Source organism: Athene noctua, chromosome 2, assembly GCF_965140245.1.
Source record: "Athene noctua chromosome 2, bAthNoc1.hap1.1, whole genome shotgun sequence".
Classification (NCBI taxonomy): domain Eukaryota; kingdom Metazoa; phylum Chordata; class Aves; order Strigiformes; family Strigidae; genus Athene; species Athene noctua.
In genome coordinates, this window is record NC_134038.1 from 95,012,252 (window position 1) to 95,027,093 (window position 14,842).

At 43.8% G+C, this 14,842-nt stretch overlaps 1 protein-coding gene across 3 annotated transcripts in view; it reads left to right on the forward strand.

Annotated features, from left to right (window-relative positions):
• Positions 1-14,842, forward strand: part of RREB1 (ras responsive element binding protein 1) — a 125,053-nt gene that overhangs the window by 42,622 nt on the left and 67,589 nt on the right. For 2 of the 3 annotated variants that reach the window (XM_074899634.1, XM_074899637.1), the window contains exon 2: positions 14,249-14,368. In XM_074899634.1, the coding sequence (XP_074755735.1) occupies positions 14,249-14,368 (120 nt within the window). Of the gene's footprint in view, positions 1-2,633; positions 3,005-14,248; positions 14,369-14,842 lie in introns of all 3 variants that reach the window. The other variant, XM_074899636.1, reaches the window with a different exon arrangement.

The window sequence follows — 14,842 nt, forward strand, 5'->3', positions numbered from 1 at the left end:
CCTTTAGGCAAGCAGCAGGAAATCCAGCACTGAGCTTTGTGTTGTTGCATGGTCAGCAGAAGATAAAAGCTCAGGCTATGCAGCTGGGGTTCCCTCCTATCACTGGATGGCAAACTGTTAAGAAAAGATAAAAGGACAGAAAAGAACAGGGGGTCGTCTTATTGAAAAGCATTCCTTCATATTTTAAGCCGTCAAAGTACTTTGAAATACATTAGGCCTGATGTAAGTCAGAAACCACACCATCGGCAGCTTTGGTGTGCGTCGGAGCTTTTACATCAGTTGGCAGGTAAAAGGTGAATTCGTTTCTCTGCTTCACCAGAGATAAATGTTTAACGTGGGTAGGACTGTGATACTCATAGGTGCCTCACTGCAAGCCTCACAGCGGGTAGGAGCTTCCCAGAACTTTTTTTAGGAGCAGGGTGTGTAATGGTGGGGCTGCTGCTGACTGGGGGTTTCATTCTGAAATGCAACCAGCGTTCAGCCATATATAGTCTTTCCATGTCCTGCTTTCTGCAGCTGATCCTTGGTTAGGGACTTTTTTAACAATGAGGAAGAGAATTTAAATGAATGAGTTTGCTAGTTCAAGTCATCTAATCATTATTTACTGTATTCCTCCCTTCTGTCCCTCCTCCTTTTTTCCTGCATCACAGTACTGGTGTCTTGGGAAAGCAAATGCTTCAGAGCATTTGTTACCAATTTAGCAGCAAGTACGTGCTCAAATTTGAGATTTCAGAGATCTGTGTGTGCCATATGTAGGGAAAATGTAATATTTGCTAGTTCCAGTAGAAGGGAACAAACACAAATTTGCTGTTCTTCAGACAGTGTTTCTTTAATCTAGTAGGACTTACATTTGTGCAGCCTTTTTGTTTTGGTAAGACAGTTAACCGTCCTCCCTAGGGTGCCTAATTGCTTATCACGAACTGATCAGTCCCCTGGGTATATGAAGGGATGAAACACTGCCAAGATACAGCCTGTGACTTCCCCCAAAGGTGTGATAACCCTCCTAATTACCCCAGCCTTTGGGAAGCTTGCTTATTGCTATTTTAAAAACCTCATTACTTCAGAAATTATCCATGTTTAGAGATTTTAGAAAGTTTTAAAGGAGTATATTTCCTGAGGAACCTTTGAACTTGTGAGCTTTCGTATTATTTATGTCAAGTCTGTACTGAATAATCCTTCAAGTTCAGTGTTAAATACGCTGAAGATGTTGCTCCTGCCACTTCTGCTTATAAAATTGCCTACCTCCATAGCCTCTGTGGCATGCCAGACCCTAACAGATGAGGAAAAGGCCAGTTTCTGTGTTGTTATTCGTAACTAGGGATGGGGAAATCTTCTAGCTTCAGAAACCCTGTTTGAAGTTTAGATGAAGGAAAATCTGGTGATGACTTTCTTCTAATTTTTGGTAGAATGATACTTACACGTTACCTTGTGTGAAACGGGTGTATAGATTAAGAAAATTTTTTCACCTTACAGTGAAAAAAATTTATTTAGTGGGTTTGCTTGCTTTCTTCCTTTAGTTTCTTGTTTTAATTCGTTCAGATAACACGCTTCTCTGCTCTACAGGTGAGATGGCTACTGATTTTTTGAATTATTCTCTCTCTTTATATTGAACAGTTGAGCTCCATAAGGCATATAAAACTTACTACAAAACAATAATGTCTGACCTGGAAGTGGAAAATTGCTCCTGCTATTTAGTATCTGAGTAAAAGTATGAGTTCTGGTGTTGAGGGTTTTTTTGTCCTTCACTTATGCTCTGAATGAACATCATTTTTGTATGAAGCTTGGAGAATGAGATCTATCAGTTAGGTAGAAATATGGTTTGTTCCTTTAAAGAGTTGTAACCTAGTCAAAGAACAATATCTTTTTTTTTTTTTTCTTTTGTGGCTCTTTAAAAACACTTTAGGTCATGTTCACCTCTGGTTGTAAAAGATTCTAAGTGACCTCAACAAGATTAATGTAAATATATATATATATTGCCATAGTATGTACTGGCTTAAAACTGTAAAGCAAGGTGATTTCATTTTTAGAATGAAAAGAAAGTGGCTGTGTGAGTGTGTATTTATATATTACTGAGAAAATGTTCACGTGGAAGCATCACTCCTCAAAAGAAGTATGAATTTCAGTACCATAGGTCTGATTATGATGCTTCATTGCTGCTTCACTATGTGTGCATATACGAAAGTGATTAGTCAAGGTTCCACTGGCTGTCCTATTGCAGAAATTGGGGTGGGTGTGAGTGGGTGCACAGGCCACTTGGTTGATTTTTTTTGTTGCTGTTGTTTGGTTTTCTCTAGGGTGAACACTTGCAACTACTACTTTACCCAGAACTGGGTTGAACCTATGCATAATTCATACTAGTTTGTTTCAGGCTAACGTTTTGGTATATGATATGTCAACGGGAGTCAGCAGAAAGAAATGTTTCCCTTTTCATATGTGAATTGCGGGAAGAATTGTCTATATCATCTGTTTGATGGCAATGTGTGAAGCACTGGTGGTGGAATTGGTTTTCTGGAAGAGGAGGGTGGTTTTGGACTAGCAGCAGACATTTTTGGCTGGAGGAATAGCAACTTGAAACTTCTTCACTTACTGGAGAAACCTGTTCACAATTTTGTCTGTTTTTTTTTTTTCCCCAGCGTTCCTGAAATAAACTTCCTGCAATTCTTTGCAGTGTGCAGGTGTCCAGACTCCCCTTTACTCATGGTCGCCTGTGCAGCCTGTCAGGCGACTGAAGGCTGTACCTAAAATTCCGCTGGCAGTGCAGCGCACTGTAATGGTCTTGATATAGTTACAGTGGACACCTCGTACAGCTACAAGCTGTAGCATCCCCTCCTAGTCCGAACAACTGAGTATTGCGTTCCAGGAGTCTACACGTGTGGAAGACTGCCTGGAATAGAAAAAGGAAAGCTGCAGAGATTGTAAGCTGCTGCTTGATCCGTGTGGCTGTCGTGCCGAGGAGCATCAAAACTTTGCTGGATGGATCCGACAGCTCGTTGCAGAGTAGAGGGTCAGTCTCACTGGTTATTTGCAGTTATTAACCTTAATGGATTCTATTTCTTTTGTTTGCTTTGTTTTCATATTTTTCCCTGCGTGCATAAGAGGACTGTGGCCTCACAACCAGAATGCTCATGTTCAGGAAACTTAAGGCTGTTCCCACTGAAGGGCTTTGAAGATCAGCAGGCATTTCCTCCAGGGTTTACAGCATTGTTGGAGGAGCCAGTTGCTGCAGAAGTCTCCAGGCCTATCCGCCCGACTTTGGTCATTCCTTACCTCACCAGCACGTGGATTATGCTGTTTGCAGACTGTCTAAACTCCATGATGACCTCTGTGGATTCCTCATGAGCTTTGCAAGGCTGGGCCTGTGTACTTTGAAAAATCCTTTAGAAATGCTAGCTAGCCTTTTAAAGTCCCAAAGCAAAGGCTATACTACAAGGAACTTGGAAGGTCAGCAGCTGGATGTGGTTGTGCATGAAGGGAGGGAGAGGGTGTGTGTGTGTGTGTGTAGTTTGTGTTTTGAAAATACATCTTTTTTCAAGTCAGATGTGTTGTTTCTGAGAACGCTTCTTGTACTCACCTGATAAAGCTTGAGGGACTTTTGAATTCCATGAGAAATTGCTGAACTGGATCCCTGCACCCTTTTTTTGCACACATATTACAGTCTATGAAAATTAACAGATGCTGTTTCATTTTGTCAGTGTTCAGGAAGCACCTCCCACAGGTTAGTTTCACTGTGTGTACTTCAAAATAGAAAACTCATGCTGAAGAATACCACTGGCAAGTAGCATTGCTGTTTAAAAATTTTCCTATTGGCTTTCCTCTGAGAATCTCAACTTGGGAGAGGCTTGCCAGCACCATCTACTGCTGTAATTAATTTACCTAACTAAACCAAGAAAGAAACTTTGTATTTCAGAATTTAGAGCTCTGCAAACAACCCTGAAGGCTACCTGCCCAGCTGGGTGAGCTCACAAGGCTGTGGCAACTTGTTCATCAGTGATGGGAGAGAGATATTTTTCTCAAGGCTGGGTTTTCCCTTCACGTGGAGGAAGCAATAAAACTCAGTTTGAGTGATTTGTGGTACTCTGGCATCTATGGCAAATATGTATCTAGAATAACCCCAGGTAAAATTAAACAGCTAGCTTGTATCTTTTAACTCTGGTTCAAAGTAATAGGAGAATGGCAACGGATGGTCATCTATGCTTAGTATCACGTGGAGATAATGTAGATGGTGTCTAACTGTTCTTGGTCCTTAGCAGACTGTTGGAGGTGGTTGACTTGAGACCTGTTTGTGCCTCATAGGGTGCAGGGCAGAGGTTGGCTTTGTCTTGATGGTCTGCGGAGGGTCTGCCTGGTGTGGAGATACAAGCCTGGGAAGGAGCACTACAGGTTACCTTGCTCATGAAAAAGCTGTGTAGCCACTTTGGGTATTTCAGTTGGAGGCTGATACTACAAATGCCTCCTAGGGTGGATGGGAGAGTGAGGCTTGTACAGCATGCTTCTGAATCCCTTTGCTCCAGCAGATCTCTCTTTCCTCCATGTGGCATGTGGTTTCCCCTCTTAAAATTTCAAGCTAAAACTCTCTAATTAAAAAAGTCTATTTTGGGGGATATATGTGTTCCTGAACGTTTTAAATTGTCTTGATTATAGATTTTTTTATTGTTGTTTTGGGGAGTGTGATAGGGAAATAGTTCCTGTGCTGACCAGAAACAGAAGACAGGAAGATAATGATGTTAACAAGGTGGGGAAGAAAAGGAGGTGTTTGTTTAGAAAAAGCCTAGTCACTAAAGCCTGTGGAGCAGAGGAACCCTGCTGATAACACAGTTGAAATAGTCTGCCTCTTTCCTAACTTTAGAGGAGTGGAGCTTTGTAATAAATGGCTGCCATGTGGCAGCTGTCTCCCAGCTTCGTGAGCCTGGCAGTAGTTAATCCTGTCAGCAAGTCATGCTCCCTGGAAAAGAGCAGCAAGAAGAGCTGCAAACTCTTGAATCATTCTCTCTGCAAAATATTTGCATGTTGAATCTCTTTCTGCTTAAAACGAGTGTGGTGATTTGGTAGAGATTCTCATCTTTAAGTAGCATTAAAATGCGGCTGTGTTGGCTTTTAAATAAAACATTAGAAATGTGCTGAGATGTTGCGATTCTTTTCCTTCTTTAAAAAAGAAAAAAAACATTTTAGTTTTGGGAGGTATATGTTCCAGTGTACAAAACATTCTTTGTTTTGTAGGGACGCTCTATGTGGCTATCCCTGTGTGTTAAGAAATTACAGGTTGTGCATCTGAGATCATGATTATCCTTAAAAGCTTGAGGCTTTAAAATTAATCTGTTCACTTTAATTTGCTTTTTGTATTTTGCTGAGCATGTAATGTTTCTGTCCTTTCTCCACAACACAGAAACTACAACTTTGACTTTAAAAAAAAAAAGTTTGGGATTTTTGTTCAGTAATGTAACACCATCAGATTTTTACAGGCTTCGTGATAAAATCATGATGGCTGACAATGCTACCACCAGGAAATTAGTTTTAATCCCTATATTTTCTACTCTTTATTTTCTCATGTTGTGCATCATTTTACTGCATTATCTTGCGAGGTGTAAAGTGCTTTGGTGTGCTACCTAGTACAGTGGTCCAAGCATAGAGTGTGCTGGCATCTCCTGTAAAGACAGTGCGGTCAGGCTGCAAAAGAGGCGTTGGGGGCTCTGTGGTAAGCAAATTGATGCTCTAACCCTTGGATTTGCCTGTCCAAGGAAATTTCCTAGAATGTGGATGCAGTTAGAGTGGCGAAAGGCCATGTGGGACATAGCTACTCTGAAAGGAAAGAGTGTTTTCCTGCTTTAGCTTACCCTAAGTCCAGAACAGTTTTTGTAAAATTGCTTGTGTGTTCAGGCCTTCTGTGAAGGTCTCTTTAAATCCATCCTGGAGGAAGAGGATTGCAACCAGGGCGCCGCACAAGAAGCAGGGCACTAGCACAGAAGATTTTCTGTGTCTTCCTCGGCGTGATTCATCCTGCCTCTCTAATCCCTGCCGAACCCATCCTGCTGTGCACACACACCTCTGGCTACGTGTGAAGAGCAAGTGTGAGGGGGTGAAATGTTTGCTCATTTCTCCCTGCAGAGATTTGCTTTAAACTATTGCCTTGAGTCCTGGGTCCACAGCTGCCCTTGGCTGAGCTGCTGGCCATCAGGGCAAGGGACAGGGATGGAGATGGGGCCAGGGACAGGCCCTCCCTCCCTCCCTGACAGCTGCAGGTGCCAATTGCCAGCGAGCAGCCCGACCGCATGGTTTTGTGGCTTTTCTTCCTCTCATCACTTCTGTTCTTTCTTGTTTCTGTGATGCTGTGCAGAGGAACAACCGGATGGATTGTCTCCTCTCAGGGTGGCTGCCTGGGCATCTGCAGGGACAGTTGGTATGGCACAGGAGCCCCCTGTTTTTCTAGTGACACCAGGGGCTATTGATGGCAGGCTGGGGCTCTGCTGCTGCACAGATGCTTGCTCTTGGCCCACCTTAAAAGGACAAGATATCCCGTGGTTTAGACTGGCCATATATTGTCGGGGATGTCAGCATCTCCGTCATAGCTAGCCAGCCAAGCCCAGTGTCCCGCTTTGCCTGCCCTGTGTCCCTGCAGCCTCTCCACACTCGGAGCTGAGGGGTGCTCTAATTTGGACTGTTTGGAGGGGAGGCTGCTTTTCTTCTCTGTTACTTAGAAATGTTTTCCATCTGGCTCTCCCAAGCGCAATCTGTCCAGCTCACCCCTCGGGCTCTTGGACAAATATCTTGTTCCCTCAGCACAGTGCTTGCTTAGCCATGTAGGTGATGGGACATCAACCTATAGCTTCCCTCTCCTCTCAGGGTTTTAAGTTAACTGAGCTTGGTAGGGTAAAGCAAAAAAAAATTTTTTTTTTTTTTAAAAAGCCAAACCCACAGACCTATATTTTAGATTGTTTCCTCATTTTGCATCCCTCATCGCCTCTTGCTCCTCTGAGCGGCGGCAGCAGCAGCAGGCAAGGTTTTGTGTCCCAGGGTCACTGGGGGCTCCCCTCAGGCAGGCACCCCTCCCCTTCCTCGTCCTCTGGCCTAGACATGTACGATAGGGGTGCCTGCTGGTCCTTCCTTTGGCTTCCCCCTTCTCTCCTCGCTCTCTCACTTTGTCCTCTGCTCTTCTGGGGAGTGTGGGCAGTGGTGGTTTTGGCAGGCAGCATGACGCTGCTTGCCTGACCCATCTCCACCTTTTCAAGACACTTCCATCCTGCCTGCTGAGGGAAGAGCCTTCAGAGCCTGCTCCCTCCAGTCCCTCCCTCTGCTTTGGGCTCCCATCCTCTCCCTCTCTGCATCCCAAGACCATCCCCTTGCCTGGTGGGAGGTGAGCCAGCCCTGGCCCAAGGGAGAGACATGGTGGCTGAATTGGGGAAGGCTGATCGGTGTGGGGAGACCCTGGGCCATGTCCCAGGGAATGCTGCCCTGCTGCGGCTGGTGCCAGCCCAAGGGGGGGACACGAAGGGACTTTCTCGGGTCGCCACTTCATCTAAGGCAAATAAACTGGAGTCAAAGCCAAGAAACACATCGACTTCCTGGAACTCTGTGAGCCGTCGGCACAGCTGTCCCTGCTCCCCGAACACATGCAAAGCAGAGCTTATAAGGACAGACAGTATTGCTTTTGTGTCCCTCCTCAGCCAGTGGGGAGGGTGCAGGGGAGGGGATGTGCTGGGTAAGGCCCAAAGCCCAACTTGTCCCCTATTTCCCCATGTTGCCATGGTTCCTGGTGGCTGGGGGGAGAGCCAGGCCCCCTCCCCACTGCCCTCCTGACGGCTGTGTGGGCAGGCAAGGATGAGGATGGAAGGGTGTTTACAGTTGTCTACATGGGAAGGAATGGAGGGATGTCTGCTTGCAGCCATTTATTTTACTTTGCTGTTGTCTTGACTTTATTATTTCACGTGTCTAAAAGTGGTGCTTGTGGCTCCAGGTTTGTTAAGCTGTCTTCAAATCTCAGTATCCTTTTTGTTTGAACAAGCTCTCGAAGCTGACTGCAATTCAGTGACAAAGGCTTCCTGGAGGGCCAGGTGCTCACCCACAAGCTGATACGAACAGCGAAGATGAGGAACAGCTCATAAATACTTCTTTGGTCGGGGGGATGAGGGCTAAGGTGTTAGAAAAATCTCAAAATTCATCAGCAGCTGTTGAGCCTGAATGTGGCTACAGGTTATTGCAGCTTTTGTGGTGCTGTGCGTTTTCTTTGGCACTGTTGTCCCTGAGAATGACAGTGCTGCTCATGAGCTTGGTGCAGGCTCAGATCGAACCGTCTGAGGTGCCTGTGCAGAGACCTGAGCTATCTTGGAGGGAGCCTGGGGGCCGTCAGTTTTTGCTTTCACTCTCAGTGCTGGAGCAGGGTGTGCCTTGGTTCTCCTTCTCAGCCTAGCAAGGCCACAGGCTCCTGTGTGAGGGCTGTTCGCACAGCACACAGTGCTTGCGAAAGGAGCAAACTTGGGTACCCTGTTCAAGTCAGCAAATTGAGCGCAGGGCCAAGAAGATAGGTACGAATACATTTTATATTAAGGCTGCCTGGTGTCTTTGTGCGTTGCGGTAAACCAGTTGGACCATAACGTGAATTTCATCCAGGAAACCCCTGCTTTGCCAGTATGACATCTCACTGTTACATTAGTATAGCTTCCTTGTTCTCAGTGTATTACATCAATGTAATACAAGAGTATCATGATGATTCAGAGTTGTTGTTCGCTTAAGGCATTAACTAAGTTAAAATTATGGTATGCTTTATGGAGAGATGCTTTTGGTCATCTGAGTCAAAGTCCGGAGGACCATGAGTGGTCCATGAGAAAGTGATTTTCAAAACCTACATAAAAACCTAAGTGTTTATATGTATCCCACCATGCATGCAAGGAAATAAAACAGGAGTAGTAAATATGTTTGAATATTTAAAATTTAGCCTAACTGTTAGATGTTGTAGCAACCGTATACAAAATAGTCTGGAAATACCAGGGTCATCTTGTTCTAGTTTGGTGCCTCTTCCCCTGCCCTGCCCTGAAAACAGAAGGTGGTACCTAGCTCAGTTTTAAGGCATAGCCATGAGCATGTGTTTCACTTGTTTATTCTGTGTCTGGGTGCATGTTAGGTAAGAAGAGACATATGGATATTGTGGATTTGTAGGGTTACTTTAGGAAGCTAACACAGGTAAAGGAATTGTATCACTAATAGCTCAGAGAGTTCATAGCAAGAGGAGCAGTCTGCCTTTGGTGGTCAGAGAGTATCTTTCAAGAGATGTTGCACTTTTTGGTTGTTGTCTTTTAGGGTTGGTTTGGTTTGTTTTTTCCTTAGAGGAAAACATCAGTTACAGGTACAAGTTCAAAACCTTTGGGGTAACATTCTTAGTTTTTACTGAATGCTGAGTGAAAGAATAGCCACCAGATACTCCCATGCCACGGTCTTTCTTTTTTATGATTGTCTTCCTTTCCCCATAGGCTGCTCTGTACTGGTGCTCCAGCAGTGGTGACAGTGAAGTGACGCTGCCAGTATAATTCTCTACCACTGGGGTGCCGAGTCAGCACCAACACTTCAGTAGCAAGGGCAGAGTTGGTACTAAAGGTCAGTTGGGAAAACTTTTTTCCTTTGGTTTTCCTCTGCCTTGAGGCAGTGCTTTGAATAGCGTTAACCCCTTTTTCTTCCCACGTGATGGCTTTTCACGCTCTTCCTGCCAGTGTTGATGCAAAATCACATTCAAAGTGTAGTGCGGATATTGTGCGCATCTCTTGGGGTGGGAGTGACCATCTGTGCTTGAGAGTGTTGCCATGTGCTTCAGGAGTAAAATCTGCTCCTCTTGGTAGGAACTTAGTAGCAGACCAGTGCATCAGAAACCTTTTGGAGTGCAGTAGCAATTCTTAGGTATTGTAATCTCAAGGGTAAACAGTAAACTGTTGTTTATTCAAATGCGATATCCCTCTTTGAAGTTCTCTTCTGTCTAAATTTGTATACTAGAAGGTCTGGCCTTCATTTAAATGATCCTTGGGGTTTTTTTCTACCACTTAGGAAAAAAAAAAAACAGTGGGAAAGCCTTGAATAAGCTAATAGTGTTGCTAAGATGGAAATGATGAAGAAGGTTCAGGATTCCTGTTTGGGCCTCATGGGAAAAAGTGGTTTGAAGTGCATGTGTGTGTGGGTGCACATTCCTAAAACTGTAATTTGTTTCCCTTGCTTCTCCCCCCCCCCCCCCCCCCCCCCCGGTGTTCTGTACTACGTACTACGGCATGTTTAATGAAACCAATAAAACTATTTGGCTGAGAGTGTTAATCTTTCCCTGGCCCAATTAGTGCATGGCTTCTACTTTAACGTTAATGTGGATTTTTTTCGGAAGGCAGAACAATGAGCAGCTTTGTGCTGCACACAAGGTTTCCCCCTCCTTGCCTGTATTGTGTGTTTCTTCCTATCTATTCCAAAGGGAGAGCTCATGTGCAAAGACTAGAGCAATCTGGAGCAGGGACTTGCACCAGCTCTAGGGGCTAGGACGTGCTGCTCTGTGCTTGGGTAGCTGCCTCTCGATGGCAAGTCAAGTGACTGTGACTCTGAAAACTCATCATTTCTTCTCCTTTCTTCTTCCTTCCCCGTGGCCCGTGTTCTCCTTTTTGCTTCATCCATGATGCTCTTCACCAGAAGGAGAAGCAACTGTAACTGTTGAGAGTGGTCTTAAAACAAGAAAATTAAATACAAATAAATACACATAAGCGAAGGGGGGAAGTAACTGTTGATGGGCTCAGCTTTAACATACAGTGGAGTCACACTTTATCCCAAAGGAGGAAATAGGTCTAGCAAGTGTCTTCCTGTACAGACTGGATGGGAAGCAACAAGGCCTTTTTTCTTTTTTTTTAGCTCTGCTTTCTCAGTGACTCTCCCATTAGGTGGTCATGTGGGGCATGAGGGGTGGGCCTCTGTCAGAAGTAGGAGCTAAAGGCCCCTTAAGTTTCTTTGTGGGATTGAAGTTGCCCCAGTTTCATAGTTTCAGCAACATCATCAAGTGGAGGGGACACATTCCCACAGAACAGCCAGGTCTCTTGGTGTGGCCATGCAGAGGGCTGCTGCCTTGTTTTGTTTGGTGTCACACCCACCCCCCCCTCCCCGCCTGCAGCATGTGTTCCTGCTCTGCTGCTTGCTCTCTACTTTTCCTCCTTCTCACAGAGGAGGACTGTGACACTGGGGGGGGGTGGGGGGGGTGGTGGTGGTCGTGTGTGTGTGTTCTTGAAAGTAGAAGATGACTTGAATGCTTGTGACCACTTCCCTATTTCCTAGAGGCTTTGGTCCAATATTGAATGCAACCTGAGGCTGCAGTGTTTGCCAGCCTATTTCCTGTTTGTCCTCTTTCCTGGAGGTCTTTGTTTTCTTCTGGGGAGAGGGAGGAAGAAGGCTCCATCATCACAACCTTTGAGCAGGGGAGTTTGGTGTGAGCTGAGAAGGCTTGCAACCCCGAAGGAAGACTGGCACTGGGCGTCCATGCTGGTCAATACCTGTGATTCCCTGAGTTTCATAGGTCCTGTGGAAAAAAGACCCACCACTACTTCCCCATCCTCTGTGATGCATTTATTTAAAAAAAAAAAAAAAAAAAAAAGCTGCAAGAGAAATCTCTCAATATGTTCCTGCCTAAAGGCGCTCTGCCATGGGTTTTCCCACAGGAAGGAGTGATTTGGCCCAGTATTCTTATTGTTTCTATATCCTATTGCAAATAGAAAGTAAGGCTTCTGAAATGAGTTTGTGCAGCTTGTGCAGTTGTCTTTGTTTCAGTGGTGCATTTTTGCTTCATGCAGGAGAGTGGAAAATAAATATGTAAATAAAAGTATGCAACAATGATACCTATTTTTTCAGAAATAAATTTGCAATCTTTCAACTACTTCCAAAATAGGAAATTTTTAATATATGGAAGATGGTTTTAAAAACAAGATCTGTGACTATACATTTGCGTTACCTGGTTTCTGTTACCAGGAAGATACTTAAATTCAGAAATAAAATAGCTGTTGGTTCATAGAAATTGTGAAAGACTGTAGTAGCATAATATATAGTTTTGTTCCTGAAAGAACAGAGAGCAAGCTGGCAGGTGTTTCAAAGCCAGGAGGTAGGATTGTTAATGTGTGTATATATGCCTGCCTCTTCTCTTTGGGATGAACATTTCACTTTTTTACTGTTACTAAAAGTAGCACTAGGAATTTTGACTCTTGATCTCTGGGAAGCTCCTCAGCAATCTTAGTTACATTGGCCAACACAGGAGTCTTCACAGTTACACAGTAGATTGACTTTTTCCAGGATCAATCAGTGGTGACAATAATGTCGTAGGTATTGACTGAAAGAGGAAGGAATAGTCTACTTTGGAAAGGAGAGTTGTTTTGTTTCGTTGGGGTTCTTTTAAGGGCTAAAGCACTTACTTGCATTATTTTAACAGAAATCTGTCCTAGTAATTTAAACTGGGCCTTATTTTTGATGGTACTAAACAGGTAACAGCAAGTGACTTAGAAGATTTAGGCCAGTCTTGAAAATGACTTTTTAATGCTTACTCTATTAAAAATTGTCAGCTACCACATAAGTGGTTAAAAAACAATTGAGAGAGAGAAAAAACCCCCCACAAATGTACTGTGTTGCTTTTGAATGAGATGGATGTTTTTTAAAAACAACAAAACAACAAAGTTGCAACAGTTAAGGACAAATAAAATAAAACCAAATACATAGCTCACATAGTTATTGGAGAAAATACAGAAGGATGGGTGCTTGGCATCACCTTGCATCAAGAAATTTCTTTGTTGCAGGGACCACTAGAGTTTTCTTAGCAGAAAAGTACAAAAACTACTAGGGAAGAGTTACCTTGAGCTGTTCAGGATAGCATAAAAATATTCTTTTTGCCTGTTTTTGGAGATGAAAATTGAAAACAGTATTTGTTAAGAAGTTGATACTATCCAGAGCCTTAAACACCGGGCTTAGTCGGGTCCTAGATTTTGTCTCTAGACTGTGCTGACTTGCTGTGCCAAATAATCTGTGTGCCGCTCCTGAGAGGGTCAGCAGTTAAACGTAGGAAGCTTGAATCTGTTGCTTTGTCTGGCATTGCGTGAAATGAGGAACTGCTTGACACAAGTCGGGCCCTTTCTCTTTGCCTTTTCTTGTGTGCTCTAAAATGTCAGTAGTTGGGATAATGTAGTCATTTATTGTTTGCAAATGCTGTTCAGATAGCATTTGAAGATGTGTTATGTGATTGATTTGCATGTCACCCTTGAGAATATATTTTTTTAAAAGGAAGAAACTGTGTTAACTGCGGTTTAAGGCTGATGGTCTTGGCTTTCTGAAAAAAAGAAAACCTGTATTAAATTTGCTGGATGCGATTTGGAAATCTGGGATGAAGAAATGTCCACAGTGCATTCATTTCCATATTGAAATAACTGTTTTGCTTGTAAGGTTATAAAGGTGTATTTCTCCATTAAAAATGTACCAGTAGTTTTCCATATTACAGATAACCTTTTCCAGAGGCTATCACCATGGTGCCGCAGGCAGAGAGCTCCTCTCTTTCTTACGCGTCGATCATCCCCCATCACCTCTAAAAATGATGTTTAACTGCCCCGTCATTCTTCAGCCAGAACAGGCATCCTTCCTGAAACCCCAGCGATAGCATGATAAGGTTGTGGTTTCAGAAAGGGGTGTGGAGAAATTCTGTTGGCACATACGATGGTTGCTTATGTCTTCAGCTCATCTGGAAACCTTGGGCAGTGGGTGTGACAAATGTGCCAAATGGTCCCAGAAACCTCAGTAGTCATTTCACCACTGTTGGAAGGAAGAAAAAGGTCACCATGAATTCATGTATTGGAGCAAATGTTAATCCTCCAAGAAGAGAAGAGGGGAGGAATGTGTGTATGAAATTGAATTACTTAAATTCTCTAGCTGCGGAATAGTCTTCCAACTTCTTAACCAAATGTCATGACCATCAGTGATAGGCTAGTTTGCTCTCTTCTCTCCCTTCTCTTTTTTTTTTTTGCTGGCTGAATACTGGGGACCAAGCCAGTAAGGGTTTCCTCTCTTCGTTTGCCCAGGTTGTGCCACTGGCTGAGGCAACAGCATCTCCCAGCCCAGTGTCCAGCCACTCGTGGGAGTGGATGTTTGGCTGTGCTGGTGCTGTTTATGTCCTTCTGTCAGGGGAGCCCTCAAACGAAAGAGCTGTAGTTTTATTTTGCTAAAATGGCTTCCAGAAAAACTTACTCACTTTCTCTTTTTTTCCTTCTTCCTCACATAGTGCTAGAGGGTGCTGCTGAAGAAGAGGCTGAAGAGCCAGACGCTACTATAGATACTACACTAAGTGAGGAGACCAGCAACCAAGAAGAGAGCCACAGTCAGTCAGGGGATAAAAATGAAGGTAACTGGTTTGACTACCTCTGTGTAACTCTGAAAATTAGGGCACTGATTAAGGCTTGTAGAGACGTTTCTTACACATCCATACCTGATATCTGTGTGAAGAGTGTATGATACATTGAGCAGAAGCACTGGTGCATACATTTCTTTCACCATTCCTGAACTTTATCTGTCTGAAAAGTATAAAATAGGTTGAGCAGAAGCATGGGCACATAAATACTTGACTGCCACTGTAGGCTTCCAAACTAAGATTTTCTTGGCTCCTAGTAAGTTGGCACCACATTACTTAGCCTCAAAAAACCACCTGTTTATAATGCTCAAACTTATCTTCCAAAGACCGTATTATGCAGAGATTGAATGTTCACAGACAAACGTGTTCCTCCTTGTTCACACTCACATCCTCTTGTGTTACAGTGACTTTCTCACAGCACACATGCTGATTCTGTGCTCTCTGCCAGAGGTGACAGAGCAATAGACT